The 21,584-nt window shown below is 44.4% G+C and overlaps 2 protein-coding genes across 3 annotated transcripts in view; one reads left to right on the top strand and one right to left on the bottom strand.

Moving 5' to 3' along the window:
* The window catches only part of GFM1 (G elongation factor, mitochondrial 1), a 62,691-nt gene that overhangs the window by 13,734 nt on the left and 27,373 nt on the right, over nt 1-21,584 (top strand). Inside the window, exons 6-13 of the mRNA XM_015419476.1 lie at nt 1,134-1,284; nt 9,762-9,916; nt 11,881-11,965; nt 12,087-12,224; nt 15,428-15,529; nt 17,106-17,162; nt 18,611-18,748; nt 19,247-19,329. Of these exons, the coding sequence (XP_015274962.1) occupies nt 1,134-1,284; nt 9,762-9,916; nt 11,881-11,965; nt 12,087-12,224; nt 15,428-15,529; nt 17,106-17,162; nt 18,611-18,748; nt 19,247-19,329 (909 nt within the window). The remainder of the gene's footprint in view (nt 1-1,133; nt 1,285-9,761; nt 9,917-11,880; nt 11,966-12,086; nt 12,225-15,427; nt 15,530-17,105; nt 17,163-18,610; nt 18,749-19,246; nt 19,330-21,584) is intronic.
* LXN (latexin) overlaps nt 19,339-21,584 on the bottom strand; it is a 12,874-nt gene continuing 10,628 nt past the window's right edge. For both annotated transcript variants that reach the window (XM_015419477.1, XM_015419478.1), the window contains exon 6: nt 19,339-19,599. In XM_015419477.1, coding sequence (XP_015274963.1) covers nt 19,501-19,599 — 99 coding nt within the window. In that variant the 3' untranslated portion in view covers nt 19,339-19,500. The remainder of the gene's footprint in view (nt 19,600-21,584) is intronic.

Here is a 21,584-nt window from a genome sequence, read left to right as displayed (position 1 = left end):
CAGACTAAAAAAAGAAAATTATAATTACAAACTCAGTGACTGCTCAGTAAGTGGCATAACTTTCATTTGTCTACATGTATCAGAGAAGTAGAATTGGCCTCATATATGAACAAGCATCCATTCTGGTTACTAGGCACCATCCAAGAACCATGTTCCCAGCACTGTGTGTGCAACTGATTAAGCTGAAATCTTGGGCTTTGAATCCAAAGGTTCTGTTCTGCTAATGGCCTGTTCCTCTCACATAGGGAGCCTTCCCACTGGCATGTTCCACTGGTGGAAAGCTCCTTGCAGTGGTAGAAGTTCCTTGCTTCAGAGGAAGATTCAGTCATTAGTTGAACAGAACCTTTGGATCAATCCCTTGTATGCTTATCGTGACAGAGTATTAATGGAGAGGTTTCTGTCTCTAAGCACAAGTCAAGTGTACAGTCAGTTCTGCTGAATGATTGACCCTTCTGCCCATATTCTTATTGGGTGTTGTAAATAAGAAGCGGGAGACTGACCAGTTATGAAGGTGCACAGAGAGTTTATATAGTTATAAAGGTGAATATATACAGAGATATTTACAGGCTATTGAACAGCATGTCGTGCCTTAGTCTATGAGAACTAAGTCCCTTCAGCTTACTAAACTGATAGCTATTATGCTAAACCCCAGCCAATCTCTAACAGGGTGATGTAATCACTAGCTCTAACAAGCCCAGAAAGAGCAACACCTGCTAGAAAACACCTGGCTGTAATTACATGATTACTAGCATGACAGCTAGGTCTGACAAACAGATCAAACTGATCTATAGTAACTGCTTGCTACCTCTATCACTGACATGTATCTCAATAATTCTTCCATCATGTTGTGCCTTTTCATTTATGCCATTTTAGTATATAATCCAGTCAATATGGTAGGAAACTGGTCTGTACACCACAGTCCCAAGAACCTCTTTCAGACCAGAGTATCCCCCCTCATAAATTTCTCCAGAAAGCAGAAAGCCAGCTCCAAAGCAATTTATCATTTCTGACAGTTGCTTAAGTTGGTTTCTTTTGTTCATTGCACAGGCTAAAGGATTATGGCAAGTTTCTTAAAGCCTTGTTTGTGTGGCTGGCCGCTAACTGGCCATTTGTCTTCTCTACCTGCTCTGTAGCCAAACTGTTAAATATGGTGAAATTCCTCCCGAGTTCAGAGCTGAATCCGCAGACCGGCGTCAGGAACTGATTGAGTCTGTTGCAAATTCTGATGAACTACTTGGAGAGCTTTTTCTTGAAGAGAAGGTCCCAACAGTGGCTGATTTAAAGGTAGAAACTTGTGTTTTTATCTGATTATTTTAAAAAATGAATTATACAAATAAAAATGTTAAAACTGAGACGGGCAGGAAAACTTGGCCAGCACCTTGGAGCATCTAATTGCTGATGGGAGTTCACCTAAGCCAGCTGCTGATTAGCTGGTCTGTTGGGGGGGGGGGGGGATGAGGAAGATGCTTCCTTAGGGAATCCTACCTGCTGTACAGCATGGGAGCACCGGTGGTGCGGCTCAGCACCTCTTGGCACATCTCTTCATATGAAATTTTTTAAAAGCCTTAAATGTCTGAAGCAGTAGAAAAGAGTAAGAGTCCAGTAGCACCTTAAACACTAACAAAATTTGCCCTGACCTGGATAGCCCAGGCAAACCCAATCTCATCAGATCTCGGGAGCTAAGCAGGGCAGACCCTGGCACGTATTTGGATGGGAGACCTCCATAGAATATCAGGGCTGGGAGGCCAGAGTTAGGCTATCAAGCCACTTCTCTGAATGTCCTCTGTGCCCCAGTAAGAGTCACCAGAGGTTGCAATGACTTCCATGCATGGGCACACAGAGGCAAGCACACACAATGCAAAAATACAAAAAAAAAAGACTAACAGAATTTGTGGTAGGGTATGTGCTTTCATGAGTCACTGCTCACTTCTTTAGATACAGTTAGAACGTGAGTCCATCTGTCCTATATATTGGAAAGTGGAGTGGTTTCAGATGCCAAATGGCATTAGCAGGCAAATGACAATAGCAGGTGTGATTGGATTAGGTGTGATATACAGAGAAGTAGCAGATGTGGAGCAATCAGTATTGGTAATGAGACAGGAAACCTAGGTCTTGATTCAATCCAGGTGGATGCATTGTCTTGAGCTTTGTTATCAGTTGCAGTTCCTTAGTAAGATAACTGCTACTTTTAGGTCAGCAACTGAATGTCCTGGAAAGTTAAAATGTTCCCCCACTGTTTTTTGAATGTTGTGGTTTCTGATGTCAGACTTATGTCCGTTAATTCTTTGTTAGAGGCACTGGCCTGTTTGTCCAATGTAGAGGGTGGAGGGGCATTGCTGACATGTGATGGCATAAATCACCTTAGAGGATGAGCAGGATTATGAACCTAAAATGGTATGGCTGATGTTGCTGGCTCCAGTGATGGTGCTGCTAGGATCTGTATGAGAGCAAAGTTGGCATCTTGGTTTGTTGCAGGCCTTGGTTCCAGAGACCATTACTATTAAGTAGTTTATCATTGCTGGTGAGAACTTTTTTTAGGTTAGCAGGCTGTCTGTAAGCAAGAAAAGGTTGCCCCCCCCTCCCAGTGCCTGTGTGAGGGAAGTGTTACTATCCTGCATTGTAGGTCATTAATAATGCGCTAAACTGGCTTGAGTTGTAAGTTGTAGGTAGCCACCAGCGGTGTTCTGTTGTCATTTTCTTTGGGCTTGTCTTGTAGCAAACAACCCATCTTAAACATCTGAGAACAACTTGTCTTATGGGTGTTCCTCAGTGAACCTGCTTTCTCTCTCTTTCTCTCCCCCTGCCCCGGGTTCAGGTAGGTACCTGGAGTGAAAGGCAATAAGTGAAGTCCAGGGTCAAAGCACAGATATTCAAAAGACCAAATGATGGGTTCAGTTTCTGACATCGCAACTTAAAGAACATGTCTAGACCTTGGAGCCAATCAGAGTAGGCCATGCTGGGCCAGCGGTCAAAGATGACTTCATATGTTCATGTGCACAGGATCTGAACCTTTCTGTGGTAGACTGAAGCATCGTTGAGTGGTGTTAAAGAGGTCCTAAACCTGTAACATTTTCACGAGTCAATATTTGAGTCTGGAGTTCGAAAGCAAGAAATTGCAAGTAGATAAATAGGGACCACTTCGGTGGGAAGGTAACAGCGGTCCGTGCGCCTTGGCGTTTAGTCATGCCGGCCACATGACCACGGAAACGTCTTCGGACAGCGCTGGCTCTTCGGCTTTGAAACGGAGATGAGCACCGCAACCCTAGAGTCGGATTCGACTGGCTTTCGAGCAAGGGAACCTTTACCTTTACCTTTATTCAATTTTTAAAAATTGTAATCGTCCACCAAAGTTCCAGATGTTGTCAGCATCACAGTTCTTCCATAACACTCAGTCCTTGAAAAGATGTTCTGCTGCACCGTTGCCTGGAGCTAATGCCGTTGCAGAATCCAGCTTGCCAAGTGAGCTCTTGCTGGAGTATCTGTTGGCTGCAATCCCATTCAGACATCTCGCTGTCTGATAATTGCTGCACCCCAGCACACTAATGTCAGTGACTGGCCAAAAATACCCTGAGATGGCATGGAGTTGGTCACATCTAGGTCTGCCAACAACCTGGAGAGGAAACGTTCCGCCTCTCTAATAGAGGCTTAATGTGGGCAGATGGGCAGGTGGAGTTTTCATGGCATGGAGGGTAAAGAACATCAGCTGATAAATAACATCCCATTAAGCCTCTGTTAAAGTGGCAGGACATTTCTCCCCCTCTCCAGTTGTCATAGCTTGTTCTCTTATGTTTTTGTGTGCTGCTTAGTTGGCAGCTGGGTTCTTCAGCTGCTGGTCCCTATTCTAGTTGGAACTGATAGGCAGAGCCTTGGTCTTGAATCAGAAACATCTGCACCCGAGTCTCTGCATGAATGAAGGGTGACTAGCTTGGACTGAACAAGCCATTGCCAGCTCCTTCAGCTGTAATAGAGCCCTGCAGTAGGCTTGTGCCCTGGGGATGGAGACTGTTGCCTGGTTCTTTTTTTAACCCGCCTTCCAGCCAAAGCAATTGAAATCGATTTATAAATGAATAAGGAGGATCGGGCAGGAAAGTTTTAGCAAAACTGTTACAGTCATATTGGACTTCTTAAAAAATGCAAATATGATTCATATATCCGCGTTTCATTCATGGATAGCGTTGTGTGTTTGGGGCCTCACATTCCATTGCCTTTAGAAGCTGTTTGCAGCATGAACCAGACTGTCTAGGTCTGCAATATCTTTGTCATGACTCTTTGCTGCTATCCAGGGAAGCGGCAGGCTTTCTGCACCCGGCATTAATAGCTGCCGATGACTGGGTTGATGGGCAGCTGGTGGAAATCAGCTGTTAAGTGCGATAGACAAAGTTGTGACAGGTCCTAGAGGTCATCTGCAAAATCTGCTAAACTTGCTTTTGCTTCTAAATGTAAATGCAATATTTGGTGCTGCTGGTTTCCATTGCAGGATGCATCACATTGCATGACGTGGTAGAACTGGTAGCCTTGTCAACTTGATAGGGAGTTTTACTTGCAAGTGGCTTCTTTGGTGGTATTTCTGGCCCTCTTCTGTCTAAATTCAGGTGTGGTTGGTGTAAGCAGACACTGCTTCACCGTAGCTGAACTCACTTGGGCAAGGGCTGAGTTTGGCACGGGAACTTGACGAGCACGGAAAATACAGCTTTAAAACTGGAAACAAACCTTCTGTTACTCCTGTTAGCCTTTGATGACTTCGCAGTCTGGAGAACTGCTGTGTGGCTGCCGTTATGTAATATTTTTCCACTGTATTCCACCTCTAGCACAGCATTTAAGAGGCAGAAGCACATTTTAGATGCTTACTGAGTGATCTGTTGCTCTCATATGTTCCATAGGCACTGGGGATTCTGTTGGAACAGCATGTGGAAAGTTCTACCCTGGCTGCTAGCTTTTTATGTTATCCCTTTGCCAAACAGTTCAAGAGCCAGCCACGTAATTTAGATGAAGTGGGGACCTGCATACCTGCTTGAAAATCCAGCAGAGAGATTTATCGCTTGGTCCAAACCAATGCCACTGAGGTCAGCAGGCGCAAGTATTCACAAGATTGCAGCCTTAATCCTTTTACTCCTCCTTCAGAAGTGTTGCATCCCTCCACTTTACTCAAATGTCAAATCTTTTGAAGTACACTGAAAGCAAAACTAATAGAAAAATAAGTCATTTATGTTCTCTTCCTAAATATTCGTGAAGAGCAAAATCACCAAGACCCTTGATGTTGCCCAGCTTTGAGTCTGAAGAAAATAAGTGACACTTTCGTTATGTGCCTTTCGCAAATCTTGTCTGGACTGACCTGCAGCTGATACAGAGCTTGCTTTAAGAAAAGCCACACAGTTATGTTGAAAAGAACTACGAACGCCTTGTAGTATTTCAGAATAAAATAGACAGAAACAAAAGAAAGGAAACTAGCAGTTAAGATTCAGTCACCACGATTGGTTTAAAATTTGGAAAACTACTAAAAGTATGAGAGCTACCTCATATAGAGAAAATGTGTTTAAAATAATTCATAGGTGGTATTGGTCTCCGGAAAAGATTGCACAATGCTTCCCAAACTGCTCAAGGAATTGTTGGAAGTGTAAAACCAACGTAGGCTCATTTTTTCATATGTGGTGGCGATGTATTAAAGTGCAAAGTTACTGGGGGGAAATTCAGAAAATAGTAAGAGAAGTAGTAAAAATAGATTTGCCACTTAAACCCGAAATTTATTTGTTAAATATGTTTCCAAAGGATTACGAAAGTAACAAACTATATGTGACAGTTTACATTTTGACGGCAGCGAGAATATTGTGGGCTAAATATTGGAAAGCAGATAAAATCCCTCAAAGAGAAGAACTAATTCACAAATGAATGAGTGTAGCAGAAATTGATAAGCTGAATGTATTATTACAGGGGAAAGATGAAACGGTTTTTGAGAAAAGGTGGTTGGGACTGTATGAATGGCTTGAGAAAGAACGAAATAACAGACTCTAATGTATATTTATTTTTGTATATGTTTATTTTCTTGTATACAACTTATAAACTTATAAATAAAATTTTAAAAAAAGATTCAGTCACCAGTAGGAATGTACGTCACCAGTAGGAATGTACTTAGGGCTTTCAAGACAAGAGATATTTGGAGGTGGTTTGCCATTGCCTGCCTCTGTGTAACAACCCTGGACTTCCTGGTGGTCTCCCATCTGAGTACCAACCAGGTCCGACCCAGCTTAGCATTGGAGATCTAACAAGATCAGGCTAACCTAGCCTATCCAGGTCAGGTTGTAGGAACATTACTCAGTCCTTTGACACTCATCAAATGCCTAAAGTGGAGATCAACCCCAGCCTTGGGTGCCAGTGGGTGAGTTGCAGATAGGCATTCCCACTCAAGGAGTTGTGCAGCTGCTGAGCGAAGAACTCTCTTTAACAGTTGAGTTTTTTTGAGAAAGGTTCTCAGGGTCTAGCTGCTTCATTTTATCTATTTATAAATTTCCCAAAGGCAACGATGGTGGGCTTCAAGGAGCCTTAGAGTCCACCAAGGTTCTTTTTATACTCTTACATCTATACAAGCATATGAACCCGGTGGAGATGTGTCCAAGTCTTGGAGAAAAGCATATTGGCCATAGTTCAGCCATACTTATGATTCTCTGTTCTGGGATAGAAAATTCATCTTGAAATCAACTGTCTATTGCATTTGCTCTTCCAGGGAAGTTTCAAAATTACGTACATATTTCTCTCATCTCCCGTTTTGGTCCCACCCCAACCTGAGAGAAAGTAACTGGCCCAAAATCACTCCATGAGCTTTCACGAGTGGAGAATTTGAACTCGGTTCTCCCAGGTCCTAGTCTTACAGTAAGACCACCACACCGGATTGGCTTTTTGATGCTTTGACAGATGCATGTACGCGGTTAGAATGTCAGCGATTTAGTCTTGAATCCTCACTTTGCCAGGGAAGGTTGCTGGGTTACCTTGGGCCAGTCACACACTCAGTTTAAGCGGTCTCACAGGGTTGTTGTGAGGATAAAACAGAGGAGAGGAGAACGATTTTTGTAAGCCACTTTGCATCCCTAATGAGACCCAAACGTAAAGATACTTTTGGGTCCCAAATGTTAACGGTACATTTGGGCCTCTCTCATTTTGCAGGCATCAAAGTAATGCAGGTATGTTCACAATACACAAATGCTGAAATGTAACACATTTGTAATCCAAGACCTCCAAAATTTAAACAGTTGATTGTGAAAGCATTTTCCCCCTCCCAGGTTCAGAGTGGCTGTACTCCCTTTCCCTAGCCTCCCCTCAAAACTAACTGTTGACAAGTTCTTAAATAGCCGTGGCAAGGCTGAGGCGCATAGGTTTGTGCTAATTTGTCCCCAGTGGTGGATTCCTATGTTGTGGCAGGCGGCCAAGTATAGGTTTAAAATAATTCTTTGTGGAAAGGTCATGGTATTCGCGACCGGTGCTCATCAAGTGTTGACCACTTAAACAAATGCTGGGTTTGCTGATACCAAAACGTTATTGGTGTGATGAGAGCCTGGCTGCTGTGCCACAGCTGGATGAGGCAGGAAATGCAAGTTGTCAGTGGGATGTGTTTTGTTTTGTTCTAATAAGGGGGGGACAAGATAGTTCTCCTTGTTAAATGCAGAGTTGGCCTTTATTGCAATCCTTGCCAATCTTGCTTCCCTGCTACCCGTGCCATGCCACATGCTGGAGGAGAAGGAAGAACGGAGCCTGGAGGGGGAGCTCTGAAAACCAGGTCCCAAGGCCGGGCCTTGTTCTGCTGCGCAATGGTGGACACAGATAGTTTTGCATAATACTACCGTCTTCACCAAGAAGGGATAGAAATGCACAATGTTGACCCCTGTGATTAGCAGATAGCATGCAGCATTTGGATTGGCCGGGACTGGTATAAATAGGAGACTGGTTAGCAAAGGAGACTTTGGCCAGCTGACTGCCCTCTGGGCTCCTCTTCCAGCTTAAGCCACAGTAGCTCTGAGCTGGGAACTCACCCTCAGGTCTCAGACCCCCATATGGCTCTCTTAGCCCTGGTGCAGGATGGCCATAGAGTCATAACACAGTGTTGCTGCGCAGTTTTGGAAGGAGGACTTCTTAAAAGTGAGTTGGGCTATGCCTGCCAGTGTCCCCCTATGCCCACTGTCAGAAGCAAGTTCTACCAAGGCTGTGTGAGATGGTTCTTTGGTGGGGCTCCAGCTAGACCCACCATATTGCAACTGTGGCTGTGGCCTTACCTGGGCTTTTTCAGCCTTTCATCAACTGTGTATTCCTCTGCAGTGTGACTGCTGTTTCAGTGCTTGTGCTTCAGGCAGGGTACATTTCTGAGAAAGTCTCTCTCTTATCCACACATGCGTTTTCAGTCAGTGGATGAAAAGACCATAGTAGAGTGTTCTGTCCTCAGTGGATTGTAGCCATTTCTTGAGATATTTAAAGAACTTCTCAAGCAGGCTATATATATATATTTGGTGGTTGTGGTTTACTTTCAAACCTGTTTCCACCGTCTTTGAAAGGTATATTTTTTTTCCTCAGTGAGAAAAGAAGCAACGACTGTCAAGGTTTCTCTCTCTCATCCCAGTCCAGGGATGGGGAGAGAAACCAAGCGTTCAGGAACAATTAAACAAACGCCAGGAGAATGTCTGTACACTCTCCAGGCTTTACCAGTAGTCTGCCACCAGGATCTCTCTTCTTTAAACAGCCCCCCAAAGCTCAGGAGCAGAGATCCCAAACTCCTTCTTGCTTTATAGGACTCACCCACTTTACGAGCTCTGCACCAGGGCTGCAAACAATTAAGTACCACAGTGGTAGCCTCCTTAGGCGAACGGCTTTAGGCACAAGATTCAGTCTTAGAAATCAGGTTGCAACAGAGAAAGCAAGTCCAGATAATATTGATTATATATTATCTTTATTCAGTGCACAAGCATGCATATAACATGAGACTAGCAAAAGATAAGAAACAAAAGATATCTATAGCTTGTTCAGCTCTAACTATACAATAAAGGTAGGTCATAGTTACCAGGCTGGTGTGCAAATAGTCCAAGGTCTCACCAGGGAATCTTGACGAGAAACCCCATGGTTTTGTGGGCAGCTAGTCCAGCTTGGCTGCCTCAAAGTCTCACTCCATGTTAACACCAGAGAGGAATTCCTTTAACTCTCCTCTAACTTCCTGTTTCCCATATGGATCATTGCTCTTATACCTCCTCCTCCGTCACCACCAGGTATGGCCATTTACCCAATAGTGAGAGAGTGGGAAGGCGTTCCAATCTCTGGTTACCATGCATTGTCAGGCAAGGTATGTTTTGATTGACTCGGAGTTGGGCATCCCACTCCAGCCTCTTCCATTGACCATGTGTCATGTCAGGGAATGCCTTTGATGTGCTAATGTACTGGGCATAGCTCGTCCCATGCTTGGGAAGGCGCCGGCAAGTCGCTCTCTCCTGGCAGAGGTGTGAAAGTGTCTTGTATATGGAGATGCGGCCTGGCCATCTGGCAGGCCATTTGCACAGGTGACAGGAATCATGCGGTAGTGTTACCAGCTAGGGCCATCTGGCCCAGGCAGGGAGGATTTTAGAAAAGCCTTTTTCTATACAAGACTCCATCTGTGTGCAGGGTAGTGAGGGGCGTTATTTTCTTATAGGACATGGCCAGATAAACAAATGTGGCACTGTGCAGTTTTGTATATAAAGTACTTTTACGATACAGAGCTTTAAAACGTAAATGTTTGTTCTCTTTCTCCCCAGCTTGCTATCAGAAGAGCAACGCTGAGTAAAACGTTCACTCCTGTGCTGGTAGGAAGTGCCCTCAAGAACAAGGGGGTGCAGCCTCTACTGGATGCTGTTCTGGAGTACCTTCCAAACCCATCAGAAGTCCAAAACTATGCTGTTCTCAACCAAGAGTGAGTACTCATGGGGTGAGGGTGAGGACATTTATAGTACTGTCCTAAGTAGAGTTGCAGCCTTCTAAAAGCACTGGAGTTGATGGGCTGAGAAGTGTGTAACTCTTCCTAGAACGACTCTGTTAGCTTTGTTTAGAATATTTAGGCAGTTAACACCTTTGTCAGAGACTCTGATACACGTGCCTCCGGATGAGCGGTGGGGTGCTTGCTAACTGCAGGGCCTTCTTTGTTGCGGTGCCTCATTTACAGAATGCCCTTCCCAGATGCTGAGCAATACCTTTCTGGCACCGTTGAGATTCTTGTTTTCCAAGTCTTTTTCAGATATTTGATTTTCTTTTCTTCTTCCTCCCTCTTTATGCTGCTGATCTTTTCTTACTGCTATTTTGATGAGTTGCTGCTGGTTTTTAAAGTAGGTTTTAGATCAGCTTTGCACAGCTGTTGTAACCTCATTGTTTTTCCCCAGTGATTTTACAACTGATTCTCAATTCAGTTTTTATACTACTTTTTAAAATGCATTCTGTTGGTGTGTTAGACTGTTCTCACAGCAGTTATTGATTGTATCGTATTATTATTGGAACTCATCAGTGTTGATCGAAAGACTGGTACACAGCTATTTCAGTAGTTTGTCCAGGCTTTTTTTCCTAAATGGGGAAAAACCTGACCTCTTGGTATTCCTTACTGCTGTTTCTTTCCTCTGAAAGCTTGGTTTTTCATATTTTGAACTTTTGTTTACTGTGCCATTCATATGATCATACTGTAAATAAATCTACTAAGCAAAAGTAGAAAGTTGAACAAAATGAATCATAGCACGTAAGCAAGGTAATTTATAATTTCATAAACAAAGATGGTCAGTTGTCTTTATTCAAGAACTTTGGGAGTGCGAAACATTCCGTGTTGCGATAACGTGCTAGAGAAAAAAGGTGTAAAAAATGAAATGAGAGAGACCTAGATGGAAGAAGTGCTTCTGACCTTGATTCAAGAAGAGTGCTGTCAGCTTTAGTTGTCTGCAGTAAGTTGTCATAACAAGGGAAGCTGTAGTACAATTTCCCTTAAAAAGGCAAAATGCTGTCAACTGCCTCAAATACTCATTGTGGCTACAAACTGGAAAAGGAAACCACTTTGGCATCAAATGTTGCAAGCGGAACATGTTTGGTGAATTAGTGACAACTTTGTAGTGGTAGCATTGGCCTGTTGGCACAAAAGCCACTAAAATTCCTTCAGCGCCTAACATATGTATTACACCCTGAGCTTCTGTGAGATGCTTAAAGTGGTCTCCTGTGCGGGTTGGAGCCCGTTAATTCATAGGGTGGCCATAAGTCAGAAGCGACTTGACGGCAGATAACACTCAGATGCTGGTTAGATGCCTCACTATGGCCTGTAGGTGGCAGACCTGTGCAGAACTCTTTTGTTTGGGTTGCTGTTATCCCCGCTGATTAACAAAGTGGCGAATTTTGATCTGCTTGTTATAGCGAATTGGTTACAGCCATTACTTAATCTCACTCTCTCTCCCAGCATTTACTGGGCTGATGAGGGAAATCATATTCTGTTTCGAGTGTAATTCTTCAGAGGCTACCCCAGAAGAATGGCTGGAGACAGAGAATGGGCTTCTGGAAAAGTTGGCAGGCATATAGTAGAGGCATTGGTGATTGTGGTGGGCATGTTCATCCCTTGTCATCTCTACTGAACAGGATTTGGAGGGTTTTATAGTGCCTTAACATACAAACCTTGTTTGGCCTGAGGTGATAGCAGGGCTAAAAATGAGCCTATACTGCGCACTGCTTTTGGCTCTCTTAAAAAATAGCTTATTCTCTCCATGAGATGCGTAGGGCTTGAGGGAAGTTGTGACTGCTGAGGATGCTCATTAGCAGGCTACGGAACAGAGCTTCGCAACAAGAGCTCATTGATAAAACATTGTTAAAACGTTGTGATTTAAACTGCTCCTTTGGATTTGTCTCTGGTTCAAGGGATTCCCAGGAAAAATCAAGGCTCTTGCTGGGTTCTGCCAGAGACGACTCTCTGCCTTTTGTGGGCTTGGCATTTAAACTTGAGGTAGGTTGTTTTATTTCTTCTTCTTCTTTGCTGAGGTGCTGCCTCCAATCTACCTTCTCTCTTCTCGAGAATATCTAGCTTTTGGTCTCCTTTGATATGACTGCCTTTTCTGCTACTGCAGGCGGGACGGTTTGGACAGCTCACATACATTCGTGTGTACCAGGGGTTGTTAAAGAAAAGCGATTACATTTACAACACCCGGACGGGGAAAAAATTGCGAGTGCAGAGACTCGTCCGCATGCACGCGGACATGATGCAGGTGAGTGTGGCGTCACAGCTTGGGGAGCGCTCAGGATCCTGTCTGTGAAAATGTTTTACTCAGTGAAGCCCCTTTTAGTTGGAGGAGCCAAAACTAGCAAAGAGGAGGCTGCCTTAGTTCAACAAGATGGTATGAATTTTATCGAGCTCCTTCTATGCACCATGGAATTTCTTTTCCACATAATACTATGAACAAAGTTTCATCTTCTAATTTACCCTATTATATTTTGTTTTTATTTGTTTATACCCTGCCTCGGCCTATAGACCAGTGATCAGACAGTTGCATCCCATGATCTGTCACCCAAAGGTGCTGAAGGAGACGGACCTTCCCTTTCTCCTAGAAGTCTTTTTCAATCCAAGGATTGAAGGGGAGGAGGGGGACAAGTGGCCGTCTCTTACACGCCGAGGGAAATGCTGATTACCACTTTGGGGTCAGGAAGCAATTTTTCTCCAGGCCAGTTTGATAGGAGATCCTGGAGGGTTTTTGCCATCTTCTGAGCATGGAACAGCTGTCACTGGGGGTGGGGGGAGGAAGGTATTTGTGAATTTCCTGCATTGTGCAGGGGGTTGGACTAGATGACCCTGGAGGTCCCTTCCAACTCCATGATTCTAAGGGAAAGATCTGGATTTGGATCTGGTGCAAAGCTTCTGCTTCTTCTAGCACTTGTGCAATCAGAAATGCAAGAAAAACACTGTGGTAGCTGCTTGTGCTTTCTAAGTTTGACTTGTGTTTCCACTTGTGCAAGATCTTGTGTCCCCATTGTGTTTCCACTTGTGCAAGATCTTGTGCAACCACTTTCAGGGCACTATAAGGGACGTGTTAGGTGTTGCACAAAAACTAGTGCAAGCAGAATTGCGCTAAGTCCATTTATGCTTCCATTTGCATATCGCTGGATCCAAGCCCTTGTATCCTATGCCCACAGATCACTGGTGCCCAATCCAGCCACTGGAGAGGTTTTCATCTGATTTTCCTCTCCTTCAATTTAGTTCCTGATCCCAAGGATACCTCCCCTTAGCCTTTTTCTCCTATCTTTCTCCTATGTGAGTCAAGACTCTTTAACCCTGGCAGCAGAGGCTCTTTCACTGTTTCATTCGTGAAGGTAAACAGGATTCAGAACACGTATAAGGGAAAAACTCTTTAACGCTTCACCCAGGGCATGGAGTTAGGAGTCCTTGTTCTGTGTCTTGAAGTGGGTGACCAAAACCCAAAATAAGGCAGAAGAACACTGCCAAACTCTTGGCACCAGGAAGGAGGGTATTCAGGGTTTACCTGATGATCGGAGAGGCCAGGGTTACTTCAGCCCTAACTCAGTTCAAAATGTTGTCCCGCTAGAGAACTGACGGGGACAAGGAGTGGGAGGCTCAGGGTGCATCACAATGTGTTAATGTTGCTCCTTAGTTTATCCTGCCCTGCCCCTTATTTACAGACGTTCTTCTCTGGAGGAAGTCCTTTACCTGTCTCCTCCCCCACCCACCCCGCCTCAGTCCACACCTCCTTATCTTCTTTGGGAAATAGATATATACATAACTTGAAAGATTCTCTCAAAATGCTAGTCATCCCTAACTGCGGGAAATGAAGTCCATTTCCTTCTACGTGGTTACCTTTTTGAGACCACAGCGTGATGGGAAAATGGATATCAACAAAATCTTGATTTAAAAAACAAAACCAATTATTCTTCAGCTTGATTTGTTGAGGGTAGGATTGTATCCTGGTGGTTCGAGAGTCTGCATCTTCTTAAGGACTGTGAACTGTAAAAAGTTCTTTCCCCCAAACTGAAGTGTGTCCTCATCCCTTTAGTGAGCTGCCCTTTCCACTTGGGCACCACTCACACTTTTTGTCAAATTCCCGCATGGCTCCCCCGTTGGTTCATCAGCCTGGCTGCTGCTAACAGTTCAGCCCTGCGTGTGGAGGCTGATTTTGGCAGGAAAATGCGAGCAACTCAGAAACAGCCAAGGTTAACAAGTTTGAATCTCCTTTATACTAATTAACCTTTCCTGCTTTAAATGATTCATTCCTCATGAACTGCATGCTCCTCTGTTACCATAGAGGAGTGGCTTAAAGAGTTATGATTTGCATAGCAGAAAGAGGGGAAGAAGAGGAGATTGGATTTATACCCCGCTCTTTACTACTCGAAGGAGTCTCAGAGTGGCTTACAATCTCCTTTCCCTTCCCCTCCCCATAACAGACACCCTGTGAGGTAGGTGGAGCTGAGAGAGCTCTGACAGAAACTGCTCTTTTTCAAGAACAGCTCTGAGAGAACTTGGATTGACCCAAGGTCATACCAGCTGCATGTGGAGGAGTGGGGAATCAAACCCGGTTCTCCCAGATTAGCGTCTGCACTCTTAACCACTACACCAAACTGGCTCTCAAGGGAAGGGGGCATGACTCAGCTTAACCTGAGACCCCAGGGTCAATCCCCAGTATTTGCATCAGGTAGCAGGTGATGTGAAAGATTTTGACCTCAGACCCTAACAGTGTTGACAGTTCTGACCTTGACAGACCAGTGTTCTGTCAGCTTCATATGTAATAGGATGCTCAAAATAAAAATTGACCAGATTGCAGGTTCTCACTTTAGGATTATGGAGGTCTGTCTCTAAACCCAACACAAAAGACCCCGGTAAACCCATAACTGTATTGAAACATTGCAATGTGGAAGTGGATTTTTGCAATTTGATTTTGGGAGGGCTGTTATCAGAAGCTCTTGCAATGCCACACAGTTCTGTCAGTGGCTTTTATTTGAGAAATTGTGGATGGATTTCCTGTTAATGTAACCGCTCTAGAAACACTATGATACAGTTTGCATTTGTTGGTTTTATGGCACGTGATGTAAAACTAACCTCTGTACATTTTATGCTTACTAAGATGAACCCTTTTGTCTAGAAAAAAAATCTATTTATATAAACTATGTGCCTTCTCTGCTCTCAGATGGCTACAATTATGTGTCCGCACTAAGCCTGCTTTTAATTTATTACATATTTATTTCTTGGGTTTGCATCCCACTCTCCCTCACTGCCATGGGCCTCAGAGTGGGTTACACCATGGAATAAATAAAACTACAAATACAATTTCAGAGACAGCTGCCTTGCAAGCTGCAAATATGAGAACTATCTTGCCTTTTCTTGTAACATTATACCTGTTCCCGGCTAATATGAAAAGTGAGTAAAATGCTGTTGGTTTGGGGTTTGTTTTTGTTTTTTTGCTAGGATGTGGATGAAGTGTACGCAGGAGATATCTGTGCATTGTTTGGCGTCGACTGTGCTAGTGGGGATACGTTCTCTGATAAATCCAGCACTGACCTTTCCATGGTAAGTTCTTTCCCGGTTAAATGACTACAGCTTTCTTTGGATTTCATTCATAAACAATGCCTTTACATGTGAAAAAGAAGTCCTTTAAAAAAGAAGTTTATTTTTTATTTTCAGAATGCTGTTACAGCTATTACAAAACCCCTAAAGGGTATATAGGTTCATACTGACAATAGTTCCAAAAACTGCCAGGGTTAAAGGGCAGGGTCTCCAGTGTACAATGCGATAGATACACTGTATTTAAAATATAGTTACAAATAGGTTCTGTTAAATGTGAAACTGTGCTCAAAATTCTGAGCCTCTCCAGAAGGATCTGCCCAGTCTTGGGAGGTAACTTAGCCTCCTGGATGCTTCCAGAAGGGAGAGAACGGAAACAGGCCCCAGGCTTGAGAATATTTTGTTGCAGTTTGCTGGTAAGTGGGGAATGGAGTGCACGTGAGTCATTTCGCAGGCGACAAGCCAGCTTTTCCGAGTGATGTGCACTCATAAGGGCACTGCCACCAATCCCAGCTCCCCGATTGACCGGCATTATAAACAAGATTGCTGTGTTCACTCTTTTGCACTTTCTGGCATGCCTCTTCAAAACGTAATTCCAGAGCAGTAGCTGTGATCGTGTGGGGTAGTAAAAAATGAAACAGGACTCCGGTAGCACCTTAAAGACTACCAATATTTATTAGACACCATGTGCTTCTGGTAAAGTGAGCTTTGACTCATGAAAGCTTATGAAACCTTATTGCTGGAATAACGCTGGGTAGTGTTTAAGCTGCTACCGGACTACTGTTTACATTTACAACAAAAAACTCAATAGTGTCCTCCTATCTGGATATGGAGTGTTCCCATGGTCCTTTGCAATTGCCGCAGTTCTTCCCATCCCCTGGAAAGATCAGTCCTGGGACCCTAAGATCTGTGCAGAGGAACAGCCATCAGGGTCAGCAGGCTGGAGGAAGGATAGGATGGTAAAATTGCTCCTTCCGGTCAGCCAAGCTGCATTTCCGGAAGAGGGAGGAGGAACAGTTTCAGTTTCTGGTCCTACCTCGTTCCAGGCCTCCCCTCCACTTGTGCACCTGTTCCTCTGTGCGTTCCCTGTGACTGATGTTTCCAGGGGTCAGAAAGACCCTGCATCGATGCAGAGGAACATGGGCAAACTATACCTTCTGCACACACAGTGGTTGAGACACTGTCTACTGGGCATCGCTGCCCTGCATTTGGGAATGCACAAGCACCACTGTGCCTTTCTCTGTAGAGTCATTTTGCAAGGAAGTTAAGTAAGTACACAGAAAGGGTAGCTGTGAAGAGAATTTGCCTGAAATGTCACTTGAGCCAAGGCCCTCTGAAACAAGTGGAACCTTTGCAAGAGTCTAGCAAATGGGCACAAAGCCCAAAATGTCAACTAAGAGGGAAAACCTTTGACTGTTAGAACACCTCTTTTGGTGCTTCACAGTGACAAGTTTCACATGCCTTTCATTGAATGTATACCTTGAATAGTAGCCAGTATTATAAACACACTGAACACGCACAGTAAAGATTTCTGTAAAGATTGTTTTTATACTGAAAAGTGGTATTTTTCTCCCTTTTGTAGGAATCTATTCATGTCCCTGATCCTGTCATTTCTGTAGCAATGAAGCCATCCAACAAGGTATGACTCTGAAAAATGGCCATTAGTAAATTATTTTCTCAGTTTGGGATGGAATGTTGTGGTCTTAGAAAGAAAAACAGAATGATGTATTTGCATCTATTGAAGTGTACGAGTATGTTGTGATTTTTAGGTTTTTGTCACGCCCTTCCTTTGAGGAGCAGGGAGTGGCATACATGTTTCTTCCCCACCCACCCTTTTATTCTCACAAGATTCCTGAGAGGCAGATTAGGCTATTTGTGTGTGACTGGCCTAAAAGCACTTAGCAAAGTTCATAGCAGACTGGGGATTTGAACCAGATCTCTCTCTCTCTTGTTATTCTGAAAGTAACCCCTATACCACACTGACTACCTTTTCTTCTGGGAAATGGGTCACATTTGCCATTGTGAGGGCTCCCCTTCTGGCGATGGACTCTGTGCCTCAGCCAAGGGATAATGTTGTGGCCGCATGTGAGAGGTTCCCAGCTGAGCCACTGTGGTGTAGTGTTGAACTGTTGGGCTGTGACTAGAGAGGTCCAGGTTCAAGTCCTTGCTCAGCCACAAAGCTCACGTGGTGCCCTTTTGCCATTCACATGCTCTCAGCCAATGTTCCCTCTAAGCTGCACAGTCTTGTGAGCAAAAATTCTACTTTGTGAGCTACTGGCATTAAAGTTGTGAGCGAGCTATTTGGCTACTGCTTAGATTAGTCTGCTCTGGGGCCCTCCTTCCTGTGCTAAGACAAAAATGTGTGAGCCGGAGGCTAAAAAACTGTGAGTTGGCTCACACTAACTCAGCTTAGAGGGAACACTGCTCTCAGCCTCATCTACCTCATGAGGTCACTGTGAAGATGAAATGTAGGAAGGGAGAATCACGTATCTTGAGCTCCGTGGAGGAAGAATGGGATAAAAATGTGGTATCTAAAGAGTTCATAATATTCTGAAGCCAGTGTGTTTCATGCATACAAATGGCTTATGGAAACTGCCCAGTTGCACATCGATAGGTTTTTGCTAGAAACAAAATCCTTTAGACCAGGGCTTTTTTTGTAGCATTAGCATAATTGGCCACACACAACAGCAGAAACTCATTAGCATATTAGGCCACACCCCTGACAGCACAGGTCATTAGCATATGAGGCCACACCCCTGTGTTACCAGAAGTGTGCTCATCCAGCCACACCCACCTTTTGCTTCTTATTCTGTTTACCTTGTTTGTTGTCAAAAACCAGGGCTTTTTTTGTAGCAGGAATTCCTTTGCATGTTAGGCCACACACCCCTAATGTAGCCAATCCTAATGAGTTTCTGCTGTTGGGTGTGGCCTGTTATGCCAATGAGTTCCTGCTGGGCGTGGCCAACTCAGGAGCCAGCCAGAACTCCGTTCCTGTGCGTTCATGCCCAAAAATAGATTCTCTTCGGACTGAATCATATTAACTGATATTGTGGATAATACTGTGGATTTCCCCCCCCTGCTTGTTAGAATGACCTGGATAAATTTTCAAAAGGCATTAACCGGTTCACCAGAGAAGATCCTACTTTCAGAGTTCATTTTGACAACGAGAACAAAGAGACCATTGTTTCAGGAATGGGAGAACTACATCTGGAAATCTATGCTCAGGTGATTGATTGCTAAAGGCTACATTGGAGAAACATGATTTTGGGTCTCCCTAGTGGAGCATTCTTCTTAACTTGGCATTTAAACATCGTCCTACGCTAACTGAAAACTGCTTCTGTAGCTGCTATGGATGATGGTAGCTATACAATACAGGCCCCAAACCCACAGCTGGATTTGTGCTTACAGTTTCTTCACATCCCATTTGTAGAGATAGAGGAGAATTTATTCACAATTACAGGGTGTGAACCATATCGTATATGACTATAAAAATGTATCTGTTTACAAAGGTGGGATATGGGGGAGGGCTTTACAGCTGGTGTAAGAAGATATTTTTTACAAGATAACTTCACCTGAACAGTCAGACTTCACGCTGGCTGGCCATTTTCCCTATGATTGTAAATAATATTCAAGACAAATTTGGGTTCTTCTACCAGATTTTGTCCCCTTAGCAGCCCATTCTAATCACCGTACATTTTTGTGTGTTCCCCTTTCTTCATCTAGAGAATGGAAAGAGAATATGCCTGTCCTGTTGTTATAGGAAAGCCCAAAGTAGCCTTTAGAGAGAGCATTGTGGCACCGGTACCGTAAGTATCCACTACAGTGAGGGAGGGCCGGGGATGTTGCCTTTGGTCCAAACCGTATAGATGGAATGGAGGGTTTTCTGAGCCTAAGAGAGCTTGTGGCCTAGCCCTTATTCTAGCTGTATGCAGATGATTATTTTAACCACCTCTAATAGTAGTATTGAAGGCATTTTGCTAATCTTGTGCTGCGCGTTTTGGCTGGCGGCTATTCCGTATTACTTTCACTCCATGCTGCGGGTGCCAGAGAACTTGCATGTGCCAAGGGATGATTTCCTGCAGATTAAAAAAATAAATAAACAGGAATTCCGTGTTAGAGAGCATCAAGCAAAAATCATGTCCTAATTCCCATCTGGGGCATTCTTGTTATGCTTGCTACTTTCTTTCCTTTTCTCCTCTCCCCCAGCCATTCTTCACTAACCTCTTATTGTTAATGGAACACGGAGTTACAGACTGGCAAAGTCTAGAACTGTGAAATATCTTTAGATAATTACATGACCTATTGTGTCAAGGCGGACTTTTCACAAATTTCCAATGTTGGTGCCTGGGTAGCTCATAGCCACAGTGGACTGTGAGACCAAATGTAAACTGGCTTTGTTTTGGCAGTGCTTCTGTAGCAGTGTGCAATACACATCGGAGAACAGCACTTCCGCTATGGATCTAGTTTGGGGGACCTTTGCAAATGGTACCTGTACCTTTCCTGTAGACTGCGGCCTTCTCTGGCCTTCCTCAGTATTCTTACCCTGTGCTCTCACTGGTTTCTGCAGCTTTTTCTAAGCCAACGGGTGACCCAACACATATATGGCCAGTCTCTTTCATATGTGTGCTTGTATATATGAGAGGGATGACGGAATGGAGTACAGTGAAATCTTTCAGGAAGGTGTCAGTGTTCAGGCGTGTTTCACAAAGTTAGCTAGGTCGTGCTTCAAAGGGCCTGATGCATTCCAATTGTGTCTTCACATGGAAAATTTCAGTGTGGGAACTGCAGCTGTTTAGAATTCAGCTGTGACTGCATGAAGCCCTTTGGTTATGTCATCTGGCCCTTTGGATACCTATATTTTAAAAAATGGTTAATGGACTCGCTTTGCTGTGCTTTGATTAATGTGGAATGGGTGCTGCCCTTGAAGTGGGTGGGACATCTCGGCCAGGGCTCTCTCTGTCGATGCCATAATGGGGCTGACCTTGGAGTGGTGGAGCAGTGTGTGGAGGGCTCAGCCTCACAGGAGGGGGATTGGGCTTTAATAGTCCTTTGCGTGCTTATGATCCACAGGAGGGGAGGAAGTAGCTGCTCCATGAGGAGAAGGGTCAGAGAGCTAACCAAAGAAATCAGGGTGTATTTAAAATCATCAGCTAATTAAAGAAACACAACTTTATTTTATTTATTTCACTTACTAGCAGTAAAGCCCGTTGTGAAAGCAATACAACGGGATCTAGAAAGAGGCTCTGGGGCAGTGCTCTGGCTTTGGGCAAACAGTGTCAATTTGCTGTGGTGACCTCAGCAGGGTATAATGACAGAGTCCACTGTTTTCTCCAGAGGAACTGATCTCTGCTACCTGAAGAGCAGTTGTAATTGTGAGTAATCTGTAGCCCTCACCTGGAGATTTGCAACAATTGTTACCCAGGACGAAATGGCTGGTTTGGAGGGTGGAGTCTATGGCATTCTACCTGTCTGAGGTCCAACCCCTCTGCAAATCCCACCCTCTCCAGGCTCCACCCCTCAAATCCCCAGGAATTTGTCAGCATGTAGTTGGCAACCCCATCTCCTTCCCAGCTAGCCATCAACCTACCATTATCTGCCCCTTTGACTTCAGCTGACTTCTGCCCTCCCTTCTGCAGAGCAGTTGTAATACTGAGTGCTCTCCAGCCCTCACCTGGAGATTGGCAACAATGGTTCCCTATGTGGGACTGACTGGTTTGGAGGGTGGAGTCTATGGCAGTGTACCTGTCTGAGGTCCCACCCGTCCTCAAACCTCACCCTCTTCAGGCTCCATCCCTCAAGTCTCCAGGAATTTCCCATCTGGAGTTGGCAACCCTATCAGGATTGGCCCCAATGTGTTTTCTCCCAAAGGCCAAAGTAGGTGACAGGACCAAGCTTAGTTGCCTACCAACAGGCACTGAGGGGAATGTAGGGTTGCCAGCTCTAAGGAGGGAAATACCTGGAGGTTTGGGGGGTGGATTCTGTAGAGGGCCGGGCGACGGAGGCATCGGCCTTCTGTCGCCCGCCTTGCCCCCCCAATCTCGGCCCGGGCGACCGCGGCTCC

This window comes from Gekko japonicus, unplaced genomic scaffold, assembly GCF_001447785.1.
Source record: "Gekko japonicus isolate JY-2015 unplaced genomic scaffold, Gekko_japonicus_V1.1 scaffold636, whole genome shotgun sequence".
Taxonomy (NCBI): Eukaryota; Metazoa; Chordata; class Lepidosauria; order Squamata; family Gekkonidae; genus Gekko; species Gekko japonicus.
Note: the sequence above shows the minus strand (reverse complement) of the source record. Positions and strands in the feature narration are given on the sequence as shown.